Source organism: Chiloscyllium plagiosum, unplaced genomic scaffold, assembly GCF_037043375.1.
Source record: "Chiloscyllium plagiosum isolate Xiang-an unplaced genomic scaffold, Cpla_swu_hap1 HiC_scaffold_9, whole genome shotgun sequence".
Lineage (NCBI taxonomy): Eukaryota > Metazoa > Chordata > Chondrichthyes > Orectolobiformes > Hemiscylliidae > Chiloscyllium > Chiloscyllium plagiosum.
In genome coordinates this window covers 45,860,333-45,884,140 of record NW_028270147.1, presented here as the reverse complement: position 1 = coordinate 45,884,140, position 23,808 = coordinate 45,860,333, and the positions used below count along the sequence as shown (strand labels likewise).

General features: G+C 41.3%; 1 protein-coding gene across 4 annotated transcripts in view; it reads left to right on the top strand.

The window, feature by feature from the left end:
* The window catches only part of LOC122554333 (zinc finger FYVE domain-containing protein 9-like), a 117,408-nt gene that overhangs the window by 43,923 nt on the left and 49,677 nt on the right, over window positions 1–23,808 (top strand). For 3 of the 4 annotated variants that reach the window (XM_043699190.2, XM_043699191.2, XM_087990600.1), the window contains 2 exons: window positions 2,223–4,414; window positions 18,837–18,936. In XM_043699190.2, the coding sequence (XP_043555125.1) occupies window positions 2,223–4,414; window positions 18,837–18,936 (2,292 nt within the window). Of the gene's footprint in view, window positions 1–721; window positions 804–2,222; window positions 4,415–18,836; window positions 18,937–23,808 lie in introns of all 4 variants that reach the window. The other variant, XM_087990599.1, reaches the window with a different exon arrangement.

Here is a 23,808-nt window from a genome sequence, read left to right as displayed (position 1 = left end):
GAGGTTCACTAGGTTGATTCTGGAGATGAGGGAGTTGGCTTGTGAGGAGAAACTGAGTAGACTGGGATGATGTTCATTGGAATTTAAAAGAATGAGGGGGAGATTTTATAGGAACGTATGAAGGGAATAGATAAGATAGAAGTAGAGAGGATGCTTCCACTGGTGGGTGAAACTAGGAAAAGAGGACATTAGCCTCAAAATTTAGGAGCAGATTTAGGACTGAATTGGGAAGGAACTTCTTCACCCATAGGGTTGTGAATCTGCGGAATTCCCTGTCCAGTGAAGCGGCTGAGGCTTCTTCTGTAAATGTTTTTGAAGTTAAGAGAATTTTTTGAAGAGCAAAGGAATTGAGGGTTATGGTGACAGGGTGGGTAAGTGGAGCTGAGGCCACGACAAGATCAGCTATGGCCTTATTGAATGGTGGAACAGGTCTGAAGGGCCAGGTATCTGCCTACTCCTCGTTCTTGTGTTATGTGAGACCCTTTTCAGGGAGGTAGTATATTGGATGAAATAGTAGGTTACTTTAAAGTAATAAAAATTTGTTGATTTAACGTATTTGAATTTAGTTTTCATACATTTTCCATATGTCATGTTTTTCTTTTTGGTAGTGTATTGGTCTTTTATTTCAGGAATTTCATATTTAAATTTTTCAGAACTAAAGATAGTTGCTAAAGCCTTGCTTTTGTCAAATCAATGAGCAGTCTCATTTGAACTGTTATAGTTTATCATCAGCAGAGAAGTACTTTTAATGAAGGATCAGGAAACCAATGCAGCAAAATGAGGAGACCATTTGATCTATAAAAGTGAGTGCTGGTTCTTTGAAAGAAAAGTCATGCTTTGTACCCCATTCCTGTTTAGTGTCTGTAACCTTGTGTTTCTCGTCTTCAAGTACCTCTCCAACTTTTTTTAAAAATGATTTATAAAATCATTTTCTGCTTTCTTTCAGATACAAGTTTCAGATACTGATAAGAAAAAAGCTTCTTGTTTTCTCCCTTAAGCCTTCTCCAATGATTTTTGAATGCATGAACTCTGGATTTTGATCCATTCTCTAGAGATCAGTTTCTTCTTCATTTATCTTGATTTCGGTTTGATCACTACTTAAGACCATAAGACATAGGAGCAGAAGTAAGGCCATTCGGCCCATCGAGTCCACTCCGCCATTCAATCATGGCTGGGCATTTCAACTCGACTTACCCGCATTCTCCCCGTAGCCCTTAATTCCTTATGACATCAAGAATTTATCAATTTCTGCCTTGAAGACATTTAGCGTCCCAGCCTCCACTGCACTCTGTGGCAATGAATTCCATAGGCCCACCACTCTCTGGCTGAAGAAATGTCTCTGCATTTCTGTTCTGAATTTACCCCCTCTAATTCTAAGGCTGTGTCCACGGGTCCTAGTCTCCTAGCCTAATGGAAACAATTTCCTAGCGTCCACCCTCTCCAAGCCATGTATTATCTTGAAGCCATGTATTATGTAAGTTTCTATTACATCTCCCCTTAATCTTCTAAACTCCAATGAATACAATCCCAGGATCCTCAGCCGTTCCTCGTATGTTAGACCTACCATTCCAGGGATCATCCGTGTGAATCTCCGCTGGACACGCTCCAGTGCCAGTATGTCCTTCCTGAGGTGTGGGGACCAAAACTGGACACAGTACTCCAAATGGGGCCTAACTAGAGCTTTATAAAGTCTCAGGAGCACAACAAGGAAAATCCTAACCACTACTTGATCTTAAATATCATGGCAAACCACCTCTGTACCATTTCTAGTGCATTTAGAAATTTGATTAAAAATGCTGATTTGAATTTCCCAGTTGAGACTTAACCAGTGACTTCAAGTTCTAGCTCTGTTTATTGCAAACAGGTGTTTTTAATTCTCTGTATAAGCTGAGGCTTCAGTAACTTGTTGTGAAATCATTTGTATATAGTCTTACATTCTTGCATTACCTTGGATTGTCATTTTTATGGGCATTAAATATAAATGAGAAATTAATGTAAGTGACCAAATGTAAGATAAACTGGAAATTTCATCCTCTTAGTGGATATCTTTTCATGTGTATTTTTATGGATGGTTCTTTTGGTTTCTCCAGATTTCATTCAAGGAGGGGGTGAATGAATGAAAAATGTGTATTTGACCAGAATATGTTGACAAAGCTAAATAGACATGAATTAAAGCAGGTTTACATTTTAATAAGTTGGATTTTTTTTCTTCTTGCTTCCAGATGAGACTGAGTCACCAAGTGTTTTTGAAGCAAAATGGAGTCAGATTTTGGATCCACCCTCTCACTTGCTATCACTAAACCCAGCTTTGTCTAATGTGAATGTGGCAGCATTGTCCAGCGAGGTGCAAGCAAGACTAAAATGCCAGTCTTCATCTAACTCTGAAATTGCACTGTGTGGAAGAGGTGATCATTGTCATAATGGAAATAATATCACAGATCATCTAATGCTTGACACAGGGAGAACTAATGCAGAAGGAGTCCCTGAGAGGAACAAAAATAATTGCGAACACTTGTCAAATTCTTCTGAATCATCAGTGAAGTCTGCTTGTAAAAAGGACCTAGACCTTTCTGAAGGTATGAATTCAAGTGCATTTGGATTAATTGTGCAAAATTCTGACAGCCAGCCATCTCAGTGCGGTGTCCTATTGCAGGAAGACCGCTCAAACAATCAAAATTTGTTGAATATGAACACCTTTGTAGTAGAAAACACAAACCCGCAAAGTGGCCAATTGTTACCTGACATGAATGGTCAAACTGAGAAGACTGTTACTCTGAAAAGTATTGAACAATTAAATACAAACTGTACAGATGAGTTGTCTGTAAAATCATCATTTGAAAATTTAAGGAACTGTACAGATTTGGAAAATGTATCTCCTAATTCACAAGAGCCTTGGTTGGTGAATGATTTATCAGTTAAAATTTATGAACAGAATGCAACATCTGAGTTGGATGGTGCTACTGGCATAAATGAAGTAAGTGATTGCTTCTCCAGAAAAACTGAAATAAATGATCCTGCAGTAGAATTTGAAGGCGGGTCCGTAACACATGTTGAAAATAATATGGTGGTGAAAACTGGAAATGATATGGATGGAGGTTTGCTTGAAATTGTCAGTACACAGATATTGGATGACCTGGATAATTTTGCTGGGCTAAAAATAAGAGAAGAGAAAACACAATCTCGACTACATGATATCTGTTCCGTAAACAGCAGTCCAAATCTGACTTCAAAACTGGATAACTCCTCAAATAGTGGTAATTGTGGAGATGATGGCCACCATTTTGAGAATAATGTCAGTAGCATGAGTGAAAGTATTTGTCAAAAAAACCAAGAAAGCAATGGCATGCAGAGATGTACTACTGACGTGTCTTATCATTCAAGTAAAATACCATCATGCTCTGAAGTAATATTTGACCAGGTAATTCAGCATGTGAGACAAAGCAGTCATCACGCACTGGAAGACGATGCACTATTACAAAACAAGGTGGTGAAGGAAAACTCTGGAAGTAATGGTGAGATTGTTGTAGATCTAAAAGAGCCATTAGCAGCCACTGTGGTTCCTGGTGGAAATTGGTTAGAAGGTTCTTGTGCTGATATGAAGGAACAAGTTTCAACACCTTACTCTTTATGTGATGGATTGGATTCTACATCTGTCCCAACTTCAGTCACAGCTTGTGTTTCTAAATCTTTGCCCTTAAAGGAGGATTCTGTTACTGAAGAGAAGGAGATTGAGGAGAGCAAGTCAGAATGTTATAACTACATTCAACACCGGGAAAATGATGCAATGGAAACAGGATTGACAAATGGTTTAACCAGATTAGGTATTGCTACTGATATTGCTGATCAATTAAAAGACAATTATTTTAACACTCCCACCCAATCTGCCGCAATTACTTGTGCACGTGAAAATGCGGCAAAATTAGCTCTGAATAATGCACAGCCAGTTAGTATTCCATTTGGAGGTGCTCGACCCAAACAACCTTTGAACCTCAAATTACAGATCCCAAAACCTTTGACTAATCAATTGTTGAATGACTTGGGATCCAACCCAGTGAACCATGCAAAAAACAAAAATTTAAGTTTCATCGATAAAACTGAGCCCCCGGAAGATGCCTCCTTGTGTGCTTTGAATGGTAGTGCTTTAATACCAGATTGCAGCATTAATGGTGATGATTTAGGAGTGTGCTGTGTTGGGGCTTCTAAAGATATCAACTCTGATCATACTTCTGGATCTGAAAGTCCAGATAATGACCTCGGCGCCGGGCAGTTTCCAGGAGCTCTCCGGAAGCCATTTACAACTCTTGGTGATGTCGCTCCAGTCTGGGTGCCAGATTCCCAAGCACCAAACTGCATGAAATGTGAGCAGAAGTTTACATTTACAAAGAGGCGTCATCACTGCAGAGCTTGTGGAAAGGTGAGTTGATTAGTTATATTTTTGAAATAATTTTGGAAACTAAATTTAAATGTTGAGTACAGTGTGTTCTGCTGTAACGAGTATTTCTTCAACACAGTTGAAGAATTTAGACCATTATTTGGAGAATGCAAACTTTCCCTATCTGTATTGGCTATAACTCTGTTCTGGCCCCATTAGTTTAAATGGTGCGGCTATTGCATGATATTTGTAACACAAGATCACCTTGAGAACCGACTGTATAGCACACATTTTGTTAACTGGTACCCCTAGCATCAGAAGTGTGCTGGTTGATAAAATATTCTGGTTGATCAAGAGGGTGACGTAATCAATGTAAAAACAAATGTTTAAAAGTAGAAGTGTAATGGGGCATACACACAACTTTATTATTTGTGATTTATGCTGCAAATAATGGAACTTTGCCTTTTATTAAACTTATTGGCAGAAAGCTTTCCAACTCCTCCTCAACTGACTACTCCCGAGATTGTGATAACACAATAAACCTCTGGTATTTCAGGTATATAATTTTGCCGGTTTATAGGATGCTGGATAAAGCAAAGTTTGCTGTAGTTGAATAGTCTACTTGAGGATAACTTACCAAAGATGAATATTATTTTAAGCTTGCGTTGTTGAGAACAACAGTGTCTTGTACTGGTTTGAATCCAGTTTGCTGCAAAAATTTAGTGATATGTAAGATGAAATGTTGCTTGTGTTTTTAATCCCCCTTGTTTTCCTCTCCTCAGTTATTGCTTAATCTCAGCTCAGCAGCTCCTCCAGTATCTGCCCAAGGATTATAGCGTGTAATTTGAACCTCATTGGTTCAAGGAGTAGGCTGTTATTTCCTGGCAGTGTGTTATTATCTATTCAATTTTTGTTTAGTGTTTGTTTTAAGAAAGTTTACCCAACCTTGTGGCACTCTAATATTTGTTGTATTTTATGCTTTATTCTGTCTACTTACATTGAGTCTTGAATAGAATGAATATTATAGGCTAATAAAATTCCAGTATCCAGAAGAAAATACAATCTTAGATCGACTGCATTGTAAAACATCAATGTAGATTTAGAGGTTTGGGCCTAATGACTACAATTGATATAAAAGCTCTTTTATCAGACCACATCTATGAAATTGTTAACTTTTATGTACTGTTCTTCATCTCTCTCATTAATACATTGCCTTTAATGCTGTGGGATTTCTTTTTTTTTTAAAAAGAGCACATTATCAAACTATTAAAATCAAAGCCTATGTAATGTGCTCTGCAATGATTTTAATCCGTTTCTGTCCCACTGGCATCCGTATACTTCAATAGATTCTCCTCTTGTCCGTCCTTGAGGTGAAGTAGCCATTTCCATTGCCTCCATCAGCCAGACTTCTGTCATTTATATACCTCATCACCACCTTGGAAAAGTTCAATCAATTTTTTAAAACACAATCTCACCTTGAAAAAGGCATGTTGACTATCCTTGATTAGTCTCTCCAAGATGATTTTTTTCAGTGGTTTCACTACCAAAAATGTTAAACTCATTGGTTTATAGTTTCCTGGTTTATCACTATTACACTTCTTGAATAATGGCTCCACATTAGCTGTCTTTGAGTTCTCTAGGCACCTCTCCTGTGACTAGTGCAGATATGAAAGTTAATTATCAGAATCTTTGCGATCTTACCTTGACTCCCAAGGCAGCCCTGGATATATCATCTGGGCCTGGGGATTTATTTACTTTCAAGATTTATTTACTTTCAAGCTAAAATAATTCCTTTTTGATAATTTGTTCAAGTATATCCTAATCTTTCTCACTGATTAATAAACTGACGTTGTCCTTCTCTATAGTGAATATACAAATTACTCCTTTAAAACCTCAGCTGTCTTTTTGGCTCCATACCCAGATTGCGACTATTGGGCGCTACTCTTTCCCTGATTATTCTTTTAAATTCATTCAACATGCCTTTGGATTTTCCTTCATATCACCCGCCCTTTTCTTGTCCTCTCTTCATGCTCTTAATTTCTTTTTTTTAAACAATCTCCTGTACGCTAGGGCGAGTACTGTTTTGAGCCTTTTGTATCAACCAATGCTTCCTATTATCATTCCAATTCTGTACACCCCTTGACATTCAGCGTTGTTTGAACTTGTTTGTCTCACCCTCCACGTGAACTTCAGAATGTGTTCCCTGATTGGAGCTGTTAACCTTGATGGGAACATGTATGCCCTGTTCTGTCATTGTTTGTCTTTTGATTGGCTCCCATTGCTCTGTTGATTTTCCTACAAGTAATTACATCCTCTCCATGTTGGCCAGATTTTGTCTTGTCATATTAAAGTCAGCCTCCAATGTTAGAAGCTGTTGAGTTGTCTATGTACAAGATGGTTAAAGATGGTCAGTGTGATGTTTGTAACAAAGTTAGCCATGTAAACCTCAGAATGAGTTCCCTGATTGGGGCTGTTAACCTGGCTGCCTCATAAACAGGAGTGTCAGCAGTTCTCACTGAGGAAGCTGGATCAGTGTCAAGGATTGTCTTCGTGTAAGTAAAGAGTGACTTGGTGATGGGATACTGGTTCTGTGGAGTTATTTCAGCAGTGACAAAACTAGGATTTGGGGTATTGTCAGCTTATGCAATTTTTGAGTGGATGACCGAGAACATTGTACAAGGTCTACCTCAAGTCTCCGTTTATCTAGATGCTGTGCTATAAACAGGGAAGACCAATAAGGAGCACTTAGAACTTTAATATAGTGCTTCAGGTGTTCCTCTCAGGCAGGCCATACCTTAAAAGGGAAAAAGATGTGCTCCAGATGCCCCAAGTGACCCGCTTGGGCTACAGAGTCAACAAGGCCAGGTTACACGGTGGCACAGTGGTTAGCACTGCTGCCTCGCAGCGCCAGAGACCCGGGTTCAATTCCCGACTCAGGCGACTGACTGTGTGGAGTTTGCACGTTCTCCCCGTGTCTGCGTGGGTTTCCTCCGGGGGCTCCGGTTTCCTCCCACAGTCCAAAGATGTGCAAGTCAGGTGAATTGGCCATGCTAAATTGCCCGTAGTGTTAGGTAAAGGGGTAAATGTAGGGGTATGGGTGGGTTACGCTTCGGCGGGTCGGTGTGGACTTGTTGGGCCGAAGGGCCTGTTTCCACACTGTAAGTAAGTAATCTAATCTAATCTAATTCACACACATTGGACAATAGTGAGAGTGATCAAAAATGCTCAAGCTCCGACATCTGTATAGGAGCTTGGGTCTTTTCTTGGGCTGGCAAATTATTATGGAAAACTCATACATAACCTAGCCTCCATCCCAAAATCTTTTTGCATCTACTGTTAAAGGGTCGGCATTGGAAATGATTGCAAAGCCAAGCCATAGCTTTCAGGGAAGTGATAAAACAGCTATCAATCTCTAAGGTGTTGGCACACTATAATCCCAAGTGAGATCTGGTATTGAGATGCGATGCCTCCCTGTATGGCATTGGGGTAGTATTAGCTCATAGGTATTGGGCTGAAAATGTGTTGCTGGAAAAGCGCAGCAGGTCAGGCAGCATCCAAGGAGCAGGAGAATCGATGTTTCGGGCATGAGCCCTTCTTCAGGAATGAGGAAAGTGTGTCCAGCAGGCTAAGATAAAAGGTAGGGAGGAGGGACTTGGGGGAGGGGCGTTGTAAATGCGATAGGTGGAAGGAGGTCAAGGTGAGGGTGATAGGCCGGAGTGGGTGTGGGGCCGGAGAGGTCAGGAAGAAGATTGCAGGTTAGGAAGGCGGTGCTGAGTTCTAGGGATTTGACTGAGACAAGGTGGGGGGAGGGGAAATGAGGAAACTGGAGAAATCGGAGTACCTCCCTTGTGGTTGAAGGGTTTCTAACTCAGATTTCTCCAGTTTCCTCATTTCCCCTCCCCCCACCTTGTCTCAGTCAAATCCCTCGAACTCAGCACCGCCTTCCTAACCTGCAATCTTCTTCCTGACCACTCCGGCCTATCACCCTCACCTTGACCTCCTTCCACCTATCGCATTTCCAACGCCCCTCCCCCAAGTCCCTCCTCCATACCTTTTATCTTAGCCTGCTGGACACACTTTCCTCATTCCTGAAGAAGGGCTCATGCCCGAAACGTCGATTCTCCTCCTTGGATGCTGCCTGACCTGCGCTTTTCCAGCAATACATTTTCAGCTCTGATCTCCAGCATCTGCAGTCCTCACTTTCTCCTCAAAGTTTTTAGCTCATAGGTAGCCCAATGGAGAGAATAGCTCAGTAACTTATGCATCCAGAACTTTGGTTAATGCAGAGTGCATATATGCCCAGATAAAGAAGAAAGGTTTGGCAGTCCTATTTGGAGCCAGGAAGTTCTACCGGCCTAATTTTGTAATAATAGTCGATCACAAGCACCAAAGAGGATGAGATAGTGCTGCTCATAGCTTCAGGCTGAATTATATGGTGAACTCTAATAGGAAGTGAACATAATTACAAATCAGAACACTGTCCAGAAGGCCAAATAGCAAATGCAGATGTGTTGAGCTGCCTCTCAGTAGCAGATGCACTGCCGGTGGTAGTGCCATTGTATGGTTCTGTAATAGTTGTAAATTTTCTGGACATAATTCCAGTCACAGCTGACAATATCATACTTTGTGGATGCAGAAAGATTTGGTCCTGGCAAAACTGAAACAGCTGACCATGTAGGAAACCAAAGTTCAGTCACAACCAGAATTGAGACATTTTCACAATAGATAGCAGTCGAGAGTGTGGTGCTGGAAAAGCGCAGCAGGTCAAGCAGCATCTGAGGAGCAGGAGAATTGACATATGCCTGAAACGTTGATTTTCATGCTCCTTGGATGCTGCCTGACCTGCTGTGCTTTTCCAGCAACACACTTGACTCTGATGTCCAGCATCTGCAGTCCTGACCTTTTCCACAATAGACAGCATATTATAGGGAACAAGAGTGATTGATTGTCCCAAATGAAGGCTGCCACTAGATACTGGCTGAATTCAACCAGGGTCATCCAGGGGTTTCCAAAATAAAGATTGGTGAGAAATTGATGGCCAAGATTGGATGCAGACATAGCTGCGTTTGTGGAGCAATACCCAGAGTGCCAAGAAGGACAAAAATTACTGCCAGCACCTCCCCCACATGCATGGGAATAGTGGTAGTGGTTCTGTTCGCCGAGCTGGGAATTTGTGTTGCAGACGTTTCGTCCCCTGTCTAGGTGACATCCTCAGTGCTTGGGAGCCTCCTGTGAAGCGCTTCTGAGATATTTCCTCTGGCATTTATAGTGGTTTGTCTCTGCCGCTTCCGGTTGTCAGTTCCAGCTGTCCGTTGCAGTGGTCGGTATATTGGGTCCAGGTCGATGTGCTTGTTGATTGATTGATTGAATCAGTGGATGAGTGCCATTCCTCTAGGAATTCCATGGCTGTTCTCTGTTTGGCTTGTCCTATAATAGTAGAGTTGTTCCAGTCGAACTCATGTTGCTTGTCATCTGCGTGTGTGGCTACTAAGGATAGCTTGTCGTGTCGTGTCGTGTCATGGCAAACAGAACCACAACAACGAGCACCTGAGCTACAAATCTTCTCTCAAACTTTGAACACCTACGGGCGAGAGACGCTAAGACAAGCCAGGAAATGGGAATCCTGTGCCAACAGCCTAAGCGCCACATACGAACAACTCCGGTTCCTGCAACACAAAACGACACGATCAGCTATCCTTAGTAGCCACGCACACAGATGATAAGCAACATGAATTCGACTGGGACAACACTATTATAGGACAAGCCAAACAGAGAACAGCCAGGGAATTCCTAGAGGCATGGCACTCATCCACAGATTCAATCAATAAGCACATCGACCTGGACCCAATATACCAACCACTGCAACGGACAGCTGGAACTGACAACCGGAAGCGGCAGATTCAAACCACTACAAATGCCGGAGGAAAAATCACAGAAGCGCTTCACAGGAGGCTCCCAAGCACTGAGGATGTCACCTAGACAGGGGGCGAAACGTCTGCAACACAAATTCCCAGCTCGGCGAACAGAACCACAACAACGAGCACCCGAGCTACAAATCTTCTCTCAAACTTTGAATGCATGGGAATAACTGGGTAAACCCTGGAATCAGTTGCATGTCAACTGTGTTGGTATTGTCATGGACTCAAAAGTTCTTGGTCATTGTGGCATCCCATTTAAAGTCGCTGGATTTGCATAGAGTTCATTTGTTAAACACTGGGAAGCCGGTAGAAATACACAGATTAGGTCACCGATAATGGGCCATTGTTTGCCAGAAGGAATTTGTGTATTTCCTAAATTGGAATGACATTTCATATATGAGAACATATAAGCTCCATACCATCGATCAGCCAATAGTCTGGCAGAAAGAAAGGTCCAAACTTTGAAGGCAGGCTGACAGAAACAACCTTCATTTTCACTGGATCTCAAACTCTTTGTTCATATTTGATTATTGGACCATCCTTTGTGCAACTGCAGGGTTAGCTCCAGTAGAGTTGCTGATGGGGGTGGTTGACACTAGGTCAGGTCCAGTAATGTATAGATGGTGGCTCGGTGTGACGGTTCTGAACAAGCATGGGGGCCATATGAAAGCTGTAAACTTGCAAATGGTGCAGGAGCAAAACTTGCCTGGTTCCTTGACTACCTTTCTGACATTTCTGGAAATGTGGATTCTCCTTCTCCATCAGGTATTGGAGATATCTCTGAATCTGAGATGGACACAATGGATGTTATTGCCTCAATACTTTGCCACCTGAAGAACAGAATGAATTGGTTCTGTGGTACTCCGTGCACAAGAGGCGAACTACTGTGTTGCTGCTTGTATCAGAAGCAAAATTAGTGAAACCTGTTCTGGTGCTAATACACCCCAGGAGGAGCGATTTTTGTTTTTTAAAAGTAAGAACCCAGCCTATGTCCTTGAATTCAGAAGGAGGGATGTAGTGATTGTAATGATGCCAACCAGGTGGACCTCAGAATATGAATTCCTTGATTGGGACTGTTAATCTGCTCCAATCAGGGAGCTCTGGCTGACATGTAAACAGGAGTACCAGAGATTCTGAGAGGGGTGGCTCAGACAAAGCTGGGTCAGTGTTGAGGCCTGTCTGTGTGTAAAAGGTGACTTGGTGACGGGATACCAGCCTGAGTTATTTCAGTCATACCTTGCTTGATGTGACAGATGAAAAGATGTGTTGGTGTTTATCTCAATGCAAGAATGACCCTAAGGTGATCACTCTTTAAAAGTGCTGTCTGCCTTGGGTTACTTGGAAGGACAAAGTATGGTGAAGGGTTTGAGCAACATGTGATGCTAGTTTCACACTACTGCCATGCAGTACCAACTTGCAACAATCACTGATGCAGCCATTAAGCAAAAAGAATGTATTCCCTCACTCAAACAAGTGATGTGGTATGTGAATTTAATTGTCAGTGATGCCTAGTATAGAGATCATTATCAAATAGCATCTCCCGTCAGCTTTTGCCGACAAGCAAGGGACTGACTATATCCAACTAGCACATACTTGCAAAACTCTAAACAGTGTCTAACACTGGATATGATTCTGCAATTGGACAATATTTTCTAGATATTCCTGGATCTGAGAGGAATTGCACTAAACCAATTTAAGCTTGTAATTTCGACTTGCAGTGTGGCGAATCTCTGTGCACTGAAACCTACACAAAAATGTAGGACCCTGTTCCTTGCAGTTGGAAGGAACACATACATAATAAAACATGTCTTTGAAGATAATAAAATGCATCTTTCAGCAGTACTAAAATTCTTTTTACTACCAAGCACTTATTGCTGATGGCCCACAGTGCCTCAAGGATGCTTGTTTTTCTGCTGCTAGATCTGGTCGGTGTCTGTCCTATTTGACACCGTGGTGGAGAGTACACTCTGAAGACAGAACTTCCATTTCCATAAGGACTCTGTGATGACTACTACTAATACTGTCTATGACAGAAGTCTCTATCAGATTTAGATTGGTGAGATGAGGTTGAATTTGTTCTTCCACCATGTGCCACCAGCCCAGTCTGGCTGCTTATTCACCAGTGATGCTTGTGAAAAATTCCCAGACATAACATTTGACATCTCCCATCCAGAATGCATTTGTTCTGATTGTCTCAATGATGCTTTGAGGTGATGTTTAACATGGGATAACGAGAAAGTATATTCCTGTTCGGGTGAAAGGAAAGCCTAGTAGGTATTGGAATGCTGGATGACCAAAGAAATTGAGAGTTTGGTTAAGAAAAAGGAGGCAGCGTATATCAGGTATAGACAGGATAGATCGAGTAAGTCTTAGTGTGTAAAGGCACATACTTCTGAGGGAAGTCAGGAGGGCAAAAAGGGGACATGAGATAGCTTTGACAAATAGAATTAAGGAGAATCCAAAGTGTTTTTACAAATACATTAAGGACAAAAGGGTAACTAGGAGAGAATAGGGCCCCTCAAAGATCAGCAAGGCGGCCTTTGTGTGGAGCCGCTGATAATGGGAGAGATTGCAAATGAGTATTTTGCATCAGTATTTACTGTGGAAAAGGAGATGGAAGATATAGAATGTAGGGAAATAGATGGTGACAATTTGAAAAATATCCAGATTACAGAGGAGGAAGTACTGGATATCTCAATGCATAAAAGTGAATAAATCCCCAGGACCTGATCGGGTATACCCTAGAACTCTGTGGGAAGCTAGGGAAGTGATTGCTGGGCCTCTTACTGAAATACTTGTATCATCGATAGTCACAAGTGAAGTGCCGGAAGACTGGAGGATGGCTACTGTGGTACCACAATTTAAAAACGTGGAAAGGCAGAGACTGATTACGGCTAGTCAACATGGCTTTGACATGGGAAATCATATCTCACAAACTTGATTGAGGTTTTTGAACGAGTCAAAAAGAGGATTGATGAGGGCAAAATGGTAGACGTGATCTATATGGACTTCAGTAAGGCATTTGACAAGGTTCCCCATGGGAGACTGGTTAGCAAGGTTAGATATCATGGAGTATAGGGAGAACTAGTCATTTGGATACAAAACTGGCTCAAAAGGTAGAAGACAGAGGGTGGTGGTGGAGGGTTGCCTTTTACACTGGAGGCCTGTGACCAGTGGAGTGCCACAAGGATCGGTGCTGGGTCCTCAACAATTTGTTGTTTACATAAATGATTTGGATGCAAGCATAAGGGGTACAGTTAGTAAGTTTGCAGATGACACCAAAATTGGAGGTGTAGTGGACAGCGAAGAGGGTTACCTCAGATTACAACAGGATCTGGACCAGATGGGCCAATGGGCTGAAATGTGGCAGATGGAATTTAATTCAGATAAATGTGAGGTGCTGCATTTTGGGAAAGCAAATCTTTGCAGGACTTATACACTATATGGTAAGCTCCTAGGGAGTGTTGCTAAACAAAGAGACCTTGGAGTGCAGGTTCATAGCTCCTTGAAAGTGGAGTCGCAAGTAGATAGGATAGTGAAGGCGGTGTTTGGTGCAGGGGTTGAGTGCAGGGGTTGGGAGGTCATGTTGAGGCTGTACAGGACATTGGTTAGGCCACTCTTGGAATATTGTGTGCAATTCTGGTCTTCCTATCGGAAAGATGTTGTGAAACTTGAAAGGGTTCAGAAAAGATTTACAAGGATGTTGCCAGGGTTGGAGGATTTGAGCTGTAGGGAGATGCTGAACAGGCTGGGGCTGTTTTCCCTGGAGCGTTGGAGGCTGTGGGGTGACCGTATAGATGTTTACAAAATTGAGGGGCATGGATAGGATGAGTAGACAAAGTCTTTTCCCTGGGGTCGGGGAGTCCAGAACTAGAGGGCATAGGTTTAGGATGAGAGGGGAAGGATATAAGAGACCTAAGGGGCAACATTTTCAGAGGGTGGTACGTGTATGTAATGAGCTATCAGAGGAAGTGGTGGAGGCTGGTACAATTGCAATATTTAAGTCATCTGGATGGGTATATGAATAGTAAGGGTTTGGAAGCATATGGACCGGGTGCTGGCAGGTGGGACTAGATTGGGTTAGGATATCTGGTCAGCATGGACAGGTTGGACCAAAGGTCTGTTTCCGTGCTGTACATCTCTCTGACTCTATGATCTAAATATGTTGGAAATAATGCATACCCTCTATACTTTTATTAAGCGTATTAAACTGATTGCCGCTGCTGGTTTGAGAGATTTTGCTGACGGGAGTTTCATTTATTCATGAAGTTTCATAGAAATGCTGTTTTGGTAACCAGTTTCGTGGCCAGTTTAATATGTATTTAACAGGTACATACTAGTTGGGGGAAACTGTTTGATGTTCTACATGTATTTAGGTCTGAAGAGATGTTTGGGAATATCTGATTAGTATTATGTTTCAAAAGCTTTAGTTAAGTCATGGAGATGTGATATCGGGGAACATGTTGTTTCTGGATAGATTAAATGCCTTTTGATATTTACTCAGAGGTGGCTTTTGATATAAATAGGTCTGATGAGGGGTGAAGATGTGAAGCAGCAGAAATAGGTTGAAATGTGGGTTTCAATTTAGTCTATCTTGTAATAGTAAAATGTTCAACAAAAATGCAGTTGAATGAATGAACGAATGCTCGTTATGCAGTAAGCATGAGTTAGTAAAGAATTGAGTGGGAATGAGAGCTCTATGCACTCGCGCTCACGCTCTCTATGCGTTCACGCTCACTCTGTGTGCTTGCACTGTCCTGCACTCTTGCTCTCCTGCTCCCCTGCCCCCCCTCACCATCTTTCAGCGCATGCCCTCTCTTTCTCTTGATGCTTGCCTACGCTGTTTCTTTTTTAAAAAAAAAATGTCAAATACTTCTGAATGTTTAGTTCCCAGCTTTGATCTACTTGTAACTATGTATTGGCTGTAAGCTCATGCCCGTAACTTGCTGTTAATTCATTTATTTTGGTCACCCACTATGTGCGTTCAAGTAAAGAGCCATTCAATTTTCTGTTTCCCATTCTCCTCTCCCACCCCCACCCCCCCATTGACATATTTTTCTATACTTGTACATTGTCCTGTCTCTCTCTGGGTATTGTTATTCAAATAATTGTCCTGTAAAGCTGCCAAGCATACATTTCCCTCTCCTCTTTTCATAGGCCCATCTGGACTATAGAGATTCTAATAGCCCATCACCAGAGTATAAGTCACAGCATAGTTCAAGTGAAACCTGTCCCAGCAGAACAACTGTCTTCCACCCCAGGACTGTGCCATGCCCCATAAATTTAGATTAGATTAGATTACTTTACAGTGTGGAAACAGGCCCTTCGGCCCAACAAGTCCACACCGACCCGCCGAAGCGCAAACCACCCATACCCCTACATTTACCCCTTACCTAACACTACGGACAATTTAGCATGGCCAATTCACCTGCCCCGCACATCTTTGCACTGTGGGAGGAAACCGGAGCACCCGGAGGAAACCCACGCAGACACGGGGAGAATGTGCAAACTCCACACAGTCAGTCGCCTGAGGCGGGAATTGAACCCGGGTCTCTGGCGCTGTGAGGCAGCAGTGCTAACCACTGTGCCACCGTGGCTCATTCCTGAAGAAAGGCTCATGCCCGAAACATCGATTCTCCTGTTCCCTGGATGCTGCCTGACCTGCGCTGTTCTAGCAACACATTTTCAGCTCTGATCTCCAGTATCTGCAGACCTCACTTTCTCCACATAATTTTATTGCCTATTTCACCTCCACCAATCTTTTGAGCCACAAATTTATCTCTTTTTAAAAAAAAGTCTGCCAGTTTTTCCTGTGGTTCATGGTGTAATTCAGAGGTTACTACTTTGAAGGTTCCACTTCTTTCTTTAGCTCCTAACTGTTCGTAGAATCATACAGTATAAGAAGCAGCCATTTGGTGTCTCAACTCTTTTAAGAATGAATGCTTACAAGCACCTGTGTCATGTGACTAGACCGTCTCTGTAATGTTAAATATTTTCCAGTTGGCTGTGAAATGGATACCTGAGTTGATTGCTGTTTTAACAGCAATTCAAATTTAACTCATCAGTTTAAATTATGCCCCAGGATACTAAATCCTATTGTAGTTTGAATTTATTGTTTTACCAACATCGAACCAACGAGACGATCCAATGATGGGGATATAAAAAGGTAGGCATTTTGAAAATCAGAGCGACTGCCATCAACACCAATCCAAGAAATTAGGAAACACTGTCTATCAAAGGTACCTTTTCATATGAAACATTCGCAGTAAAAAGAAAAATGACAACCCAGGGAGATCATCTTCAGCCAGAAGAAGACAGACGTTGAAGACAACTGCTGCTGTATGGATTTGAAATTAAGTTGATTCAATTGTAATGTGTTTTATTGGAATGGTATGTTTTTATAGAGTTGGAGGCAGGTAATAAGCAGTTAAGAGAAGTGGGGGGGGGTGGCTTAGAATTGTGAATAGTTTTAATGTTCACTTTTAATGAATAAATTGATATCATTTTCTTAAATAGTGGAATTTGGGAGTTCTGTCACTCATTTTAACAGATTGAGAGGTGAGCTTTTCTGGGTGTTTGGTTTAATTAACAGAAGGGTTCACCGCTGTGTCGTGACACTCTGTACTGCCAAATATATGCTAGCTTCCTTTCTGGTCCTGTCAATGCCATTGGCTCCAATGTGGGTGATGAGAACTGGATCCTTCCCTTACACTTGAATTCTTCTCCATCTTGAGGTGATGTCCTTGACCCTAATTCTGACACTGGGCAGGTAGCACAGCCATTGAGACTCGTGCTCATGACTGGAAAGAACAGTATTTATCCCCTTAATTATATTGTTCCTACCACCACTACATTGCCCATTTCCTATTTCCTCCCCTCAATTGAATGGCTTCCTATATCACTCTGGCATGGTCAGTTCCCTCATCTTTCCTGCAGTTCCTATTCTCATCTGTACAAATTTCAAGAGGCTCATAACCGTTGGACAGCTGTAGATAATCCCTGGGATCTCCATGCCTGTCTAACCTGTACTCGTACGCTCACGTCCTTGATTACTGACCAAATTTGAGTTACTTGATTTGAAGGTTGTGACTGCCCCCTGGAGCAGTGTTCAAGTAAGATACCCTTTTCCTGATGTGTCACAATGTCTGCTGTTTGGACTCCTTAACTTTAAACAGAATTCTTAAAGTTGCCAACAATTATTACAGTTGTATTCATTCTTGATCACCTTGGTGTCCAGCAGCTTCCAGAAGCTGAGACAGGGACACATCACCTGCCATCACTATCTTATTTATTTAATTTGTAAATTAATTCCTATAGATTCTTGCTCTTTATATTTTAATTAAAATAACCTATATCAATCTAACACTTAACTAGCTTTAATAAAAGAGCAATGAAAAATACTGGGGACCTAAACACAAACTGAATACCTTACATTTGCCTAATAAGAAATATTCATCAATCCTACTGTCCAGTCGGCCTCTCTTTCCACATCTGTCACCCTCTGCTCATGATCTCTGTCTGCTAATGGTCTCACTGCAGGTAGGCCTCTTTATCTGTCTCTTATCCCATCCCACTCATCTCTTGTTTGGGAGCATTTGTATCTTGCAGTAAATCTTATTGCAAACATTGGGGGAGGAGTATGAGAAGCAATGTTTTAATGAATTTCCACTTGAATCAAATCTCTACTTGACAGTTATCAATGTTTTTCTCACTCAGTTGAAGTCTCCTTAACATTAATATGCACAAGTACAATTGATTTGGAAATTGAATAGATACATTCTTAGTGTATTAAGAATTTTTCAGTTTTTAAAATTTCCTGGTAATTTAAAATTGCTAATTGGCCACACCTTTTGAACAAATACACTAAGTGTGCATGAGTGACAATACCACTTGCTCCATATTTGAACTAAATGTATAAACTGAGTAGACCTGATTAGTATTAAGGGGAGACATTTCTTTTAAAAGAAACTCCACTGAAGTTTTCAATTTTAGTTTTTGGACTGATTTTCAGACAGTTTGGGCAGTTTTTACTTAGGCTAACTAAAAGGGAGAAAACGTATGCTCTTAATTATTTTGGGAGAATTAGGCCACTAGATACTGTGTTCGGAATTCAGCGTTGTCACTGGCGTTCAATCCCATCCAGTTTTTGTAGGCGTTTCAGTGATGTTTCAATCTTTTCAGATGGATCGTGAGGTGATTTATTTTGTTCAAACAATGTTGTTAAGAGCAGTCCCACAATTTTATTTCTATGTGCACTTTCTATTTTGAAGCAAGTGGGATTAACTTGAAGAGTTCAGTAACAAGTATGACATTGCTACAGTGGGTAAAACATCCACTACTATTCTTTGATTTTGTCTCTAACTGAACTACTTCATTTCAATTTTAACAATGTACAGTTTAAGTTCATTATGTACATCTTTTTGTTGTATACATGATGAAAGTTGGAATGTTCAGTGAATTCTAGCCGTATTTTTTAACTACTGTTGCTTAATGCAGTTGATGATTGTCATGTGAACTTTTTTTGACATCTTTTCTCTGTTCTGTAGGTTTTTTGTGCAGCTTGCTGCAGTCTGAAATGCAAACTCCATTATATGGACATGAAAGAGGCTCGAGTTTGTGTAACTTGCCATACTGTCCTTACAAGTTGTAAGTTACTTTCCTTTTCTTTTTAACAGCAATGTGCTTTGGAGGGTTAAAATCTTAAAATAGGCCATTCAAACTTTATTTTGCTGTTTAAATGTTTGATATGTCAGTCATTAAGTAATTATGCCTTCTTTCTGAAAGTGTGTTGAGTAATACAATACTCCGTATAATTCGTGGGTGTTTTCTCATTTCATTATAATGATGTTTGGTATGCTTTCCTTTTATTGGTCAGAGTATTGAGTACAGGAATTGGGAGGTCAAGTTGCGGCTGTACAGGACATTGGTTAGGCCACTGTTGGAATATTGCATGCAGTTCTGGTCTCTTTCCTATCGGAAAGATGTTGCGAAACTTGAAAGGGTTCAGAAAAGATTTACAAGGATGTTGCCAGGGTTGGAGGATTTGAGCTATAGAGAGAGGTTGAACAGACTGGGACTGTTTTCCGTGGAGCATTAGAGGCTGAGGGGTGACCTTATAGAGGTTTATGAAATTGAGGGTCACGGATAGGATAAACAGTCTTTTCCCTGGCGTGGGGGAGTCTGCAACTAGAGGGCATAGGTTTAGGGTGAGAGGAAAGATATAAAAGAGAACGTAAGGGGCAACTTTTTCACGCAGAGGATAGTATGTGTATGGAATGAGCTGCCAGAGGAAGTGGTGGACGCTGGTACAATTGCAACATTTAAAAGGCATCAGGATGGATATATGAATAGGAAGGATTTGGAGGGACATGGGCTGGGTGCTGGCAGGTGTGACTAAATTGGGTTGGGATATCTAGTCGGCAATGGTTGGACCAAAGGGTCTGTTTCCATGCTGTACATCTGTATGACGCTATGACACTATGTATGTCCTGCCACTGCACAGAGACAAGAAACTTGTGCTACTGCTGTCATTGTGTGCTGGGACCTTGAAGTCACCGTTCAGTCTGCCCATCAGCATATGCACAGTATCACTGGTCGCAAGGAAAGCTTGTATCACCTTGTGTTTGCTTCTAGTTGCTGCCCAGGGAAGGATAAATGACTGAAACCGAGCAGCAAACTGATGGATGTAGTGAGGTCTAAGTGTGGACAAGTGTTGCAAGTGCAGTAGTGGGAATGTCACAATCCCAAGATTTTGATTGTTGAAAAAATTTAAAACTCATTCTTTTTAATTGGTCCTATTCCTTGCCACTAACAGTAATGCTACAGAGACTGACTGTGAGGTTGTCTTGTAGCCATAGGTCATCCAGTTAAATCATGGCTGGTAACTATTTTGTCTCCATTTATCCTTTGTTTCCCTATCCAATGGTAACATTGCAAGACAAAATTCTACCTGTCTCAATCTTGAAAAATTTCAATTGATCTAGCCTTTTGGAGGAGAGAGAGACTTGAAAGTTTGCACTACCCTCTGTGAATATTCTGATTTATCCATTCACACCTGAATGACTTAGACTCTGATTTTATGCCTATGCTCCTTGTTTTGGTTTTCCACATCATTTTAGTCTGGAGCATTGTGAACAATAAACGTCCATTAGTCGTCTTCTGAAGAAGAGTCATACTGGACTAAAATTATTTAACTCGGTTTCTCTCTCCACAGATGCTGCCAGGTTTGCTGAGTTTCTCTAGCATTTTCTGTTTGTTACTGTCGGCAAAATGGGCCAGCATCTCCGGAAAGATGTGCAGATTTTAAAGGATGTAGAAGTGTTTTATCAGGATGTTATGTGAGGGAGCTCAGTTATGGTGAAAGAATGCAAAACTTAATAAGTTGACTGAATTAAGACTGAGAGACCATAAGACATAGGAGTGGAAGTAAGGCCATTCGGTCCATCGGGTCCACTCCGCCATTTAATCATGGCTGATGGGCATTTCAACGCCACTTACCCGCACTCTTCCCCCAGCCCTTGATTCCTTACGAGATCAAGAATTTATCAATCCCTGCCTTGAAGGCATTTAATATACCGGCCTCCACTGTGCTCTGGGCCAATGAATTGCACAAGCGCACCACTCTGGCTGAAGAACTGTCTTCTCATTTCCATTCTAAATTTACCTCCTCTCATTCTAAGGTTTGCCCACGGGTCTCCCTGCCTAACAGAAACAAAATCCCATCATTCACCATTTCTAAGCCATGCATAATCTTGGAAGTTTCTATTAAATCTCCCCTCAAGTTTCTAAACTCTAATGAATACAATCCCAGAATCCTCAGCCAGTTAAGGTTTCAAGGTGATAAGTTTTGCTAGAATAAATAGGAATGGCAGTCTGATGAGTGGGCCAATGACTAGAGATCATAGAAACAAAATCATTTGGAAGAGGACTGGAGGGGGGAGTTTCTTTTTCAATTAGATTTCAGGATCTAAAACATCACTAGTGAAAGCGATAACTTAGTGGTATAATCGTTAGATTACTAATCAAGCAACTTAGTCTTCTGGGAACCCAGATTCAAATCCCGATTTCCTACAGACTGTAGGATTTGAATTTGGTTTATTAAAACTAATCTGGAACGAAGTCACTATCTGCTTCAGATTTTCGAAGCCTTTCCCCATTTGGAAAATAGTCCACAGCTCTATCTTCCTACCAAGCACATATCCTCACAACTTCTCATATATATGTATCAATCTACCATTTCTTTGCCCACTCTCCGAGCCTGGTCACATCCTTCTGCAGCTTCCCTGCTTCCTTCACACTACCAGGCCCTCCATCTATCTTTGTTGCTACATTCATGGATGACATAATGCCCTCAGTTCCTTTTATCCAAATGGTTAAGGTATTGTTGTGGACCAGACCAAACCACCACAAAATATATTAAGAATATGGTCTAGACTCTAACTACTTTTTCCTTATTTTAATGGCAGGTGCCAGATGGAATTTGATTGGTCAAACTACCAGTCTTGAAGCAAAACATACTTTATTTATACACTATGGTTAAAATACACAAGAAAGAAGGAATTGGAATAACTTGACTCTATTGGGAAAACTTAACAGAATAATAGATTATTTTATAACTAAACAATAGCTATTCTAGTATAGTTGCATCCTATACGCGCACCCTTTGTAAAGGCAAATGCAGTAAAATAAATTGTCTCATATGCAGTCCTCCAGTCCAGTAGGAAAAACATCAGGAGAAAACTCAGTAGCAGGGAGAGATGTTATGCAACTCCCAAAACCAGCTTCAAGACCCCAGCAGGTATTGCTACTGAAAACGTAGAACTAAAAATCCTGGTTCTATGGGAACTTGATCCCCACCTATTCAGGCTGCTTCTATTGTTCCTACTTTTTAAAACAAAACAACCCTAAAGCCTCAAGCTATTGGATTCAAATGGCTTGACACTTCTATCTTTAAAATCTGTCTTCAAAACGAAACAGGACAAAATACACCTCTTAAAGCCATCGTATCGTCACAGTATAATATGAATAGTTGTGGTCCCGACATTGACCCTTGTGGAACTCCATTCGTCACCAGCTGCTGTTCTGGAAAAAAAAACCCCTTTAACCCTACCTTGCCCCTTATTCCATGGACTCTTACCTTATTAGCAGCCTCCTGTGCGTCACCTTGTCAAAGGCTTTTGGAAACCCATACAGATCATATTCACTGGCTTTCTTTTGTCTAACTTGCTCACTACCTCCTCAAAGAATGCTAACTGGCTTGTCAGGCATGGCACCCACTTGATGCCATGCTGACTCCTATTTACCATGCACTTCCAAATGCAGCAACCTTTTATTAACTGGTATTTCTGGGACCAAGGGTGTACCGGTTGATCAAGGGGTCCACATAATGTAAAAATGCACCGTAAATAATAGAAATGTAATGCAGGAGGTATACACATCATTCTACTCTATTTACAGTATAAATCACTTAAAACTTACCAGCTGACAGCCTTCTCATTCTTGCCCTCAACTCATGACTCTGATATTGTGGAGATTATGATAAAACAGTAAACTTGTGTGTCAGGTTTATAATTTTTGCCAATTTACTAAAAGTGCAGGTTCATCAAGCTGCCAGTTAAAACAAAGTTTGCTATATTTACAATTTTATTCTTAATAATGGTCTCTAAATCTTAGCAACAACGGAGGTCAGGCTAACCAGCCTGTAGTTTTCCGGTCTTCTGCCTGCCTCCCTTAAGCGTGGATGTCCTCTGGAACCCTCCCTGATTAGTGATTCCTGAAGGATTACCAATCTTTGTACGATCTCCTCCGCTATCTCTTTCACATCTCTGGGGTGCAGTCCATTTGGTCATGGTTTGTCTATCTCCAGACCTTTCAACTTCCCAGGAGCTTTCAGCTGTCCATCAGTCTATTATATTTGCACTGGATTATCCTTTCTGATACATTTATCACAGTCCCCTAAATGTTCCCCCACTGGCATTTGATCGCATGGCCCACCTTCTTTCCAAGAACCATGTGTAGTAATACCTCCTTTTCTTCTTGGACTTTTCACATACTGCTATGGAAAATGCTCCTGACCGCAATCTAAAAATGCTTGTTTCTCTCTCTTAATTACCGCTATCACAGTCTGTATTTGGGTATTTTAAGTTTGACACTATAGCTGCTCTGTAATGCATGCACCTGTCTATAATTTCCTTTCACATTTAAACCTAATCTTTCCTGCTGATTGGTGGTCTATAGACTATATTGGCCAGTGTAATTACATCCTCCTTCCTTTGCTCCAGCAAAATCAGTTCTGTACTTTAAACCTTCCGAGATGCCCTCTTTCTCCACTAGACTCTGATGAAACATGTTTAGAAGAACAATGTGAATTGGCTTTAACGTGATTGAAGAATTTAGACCATTATTTGAAGAATGCACCCTTTCCTTATCTGTATTGGCTATAATGTGATTCTAACCCTATTAGCTTAAATAGTGCAGATTTGCATGATTTTCCTAAAGCTCAAGATTGCAGGAGAACAG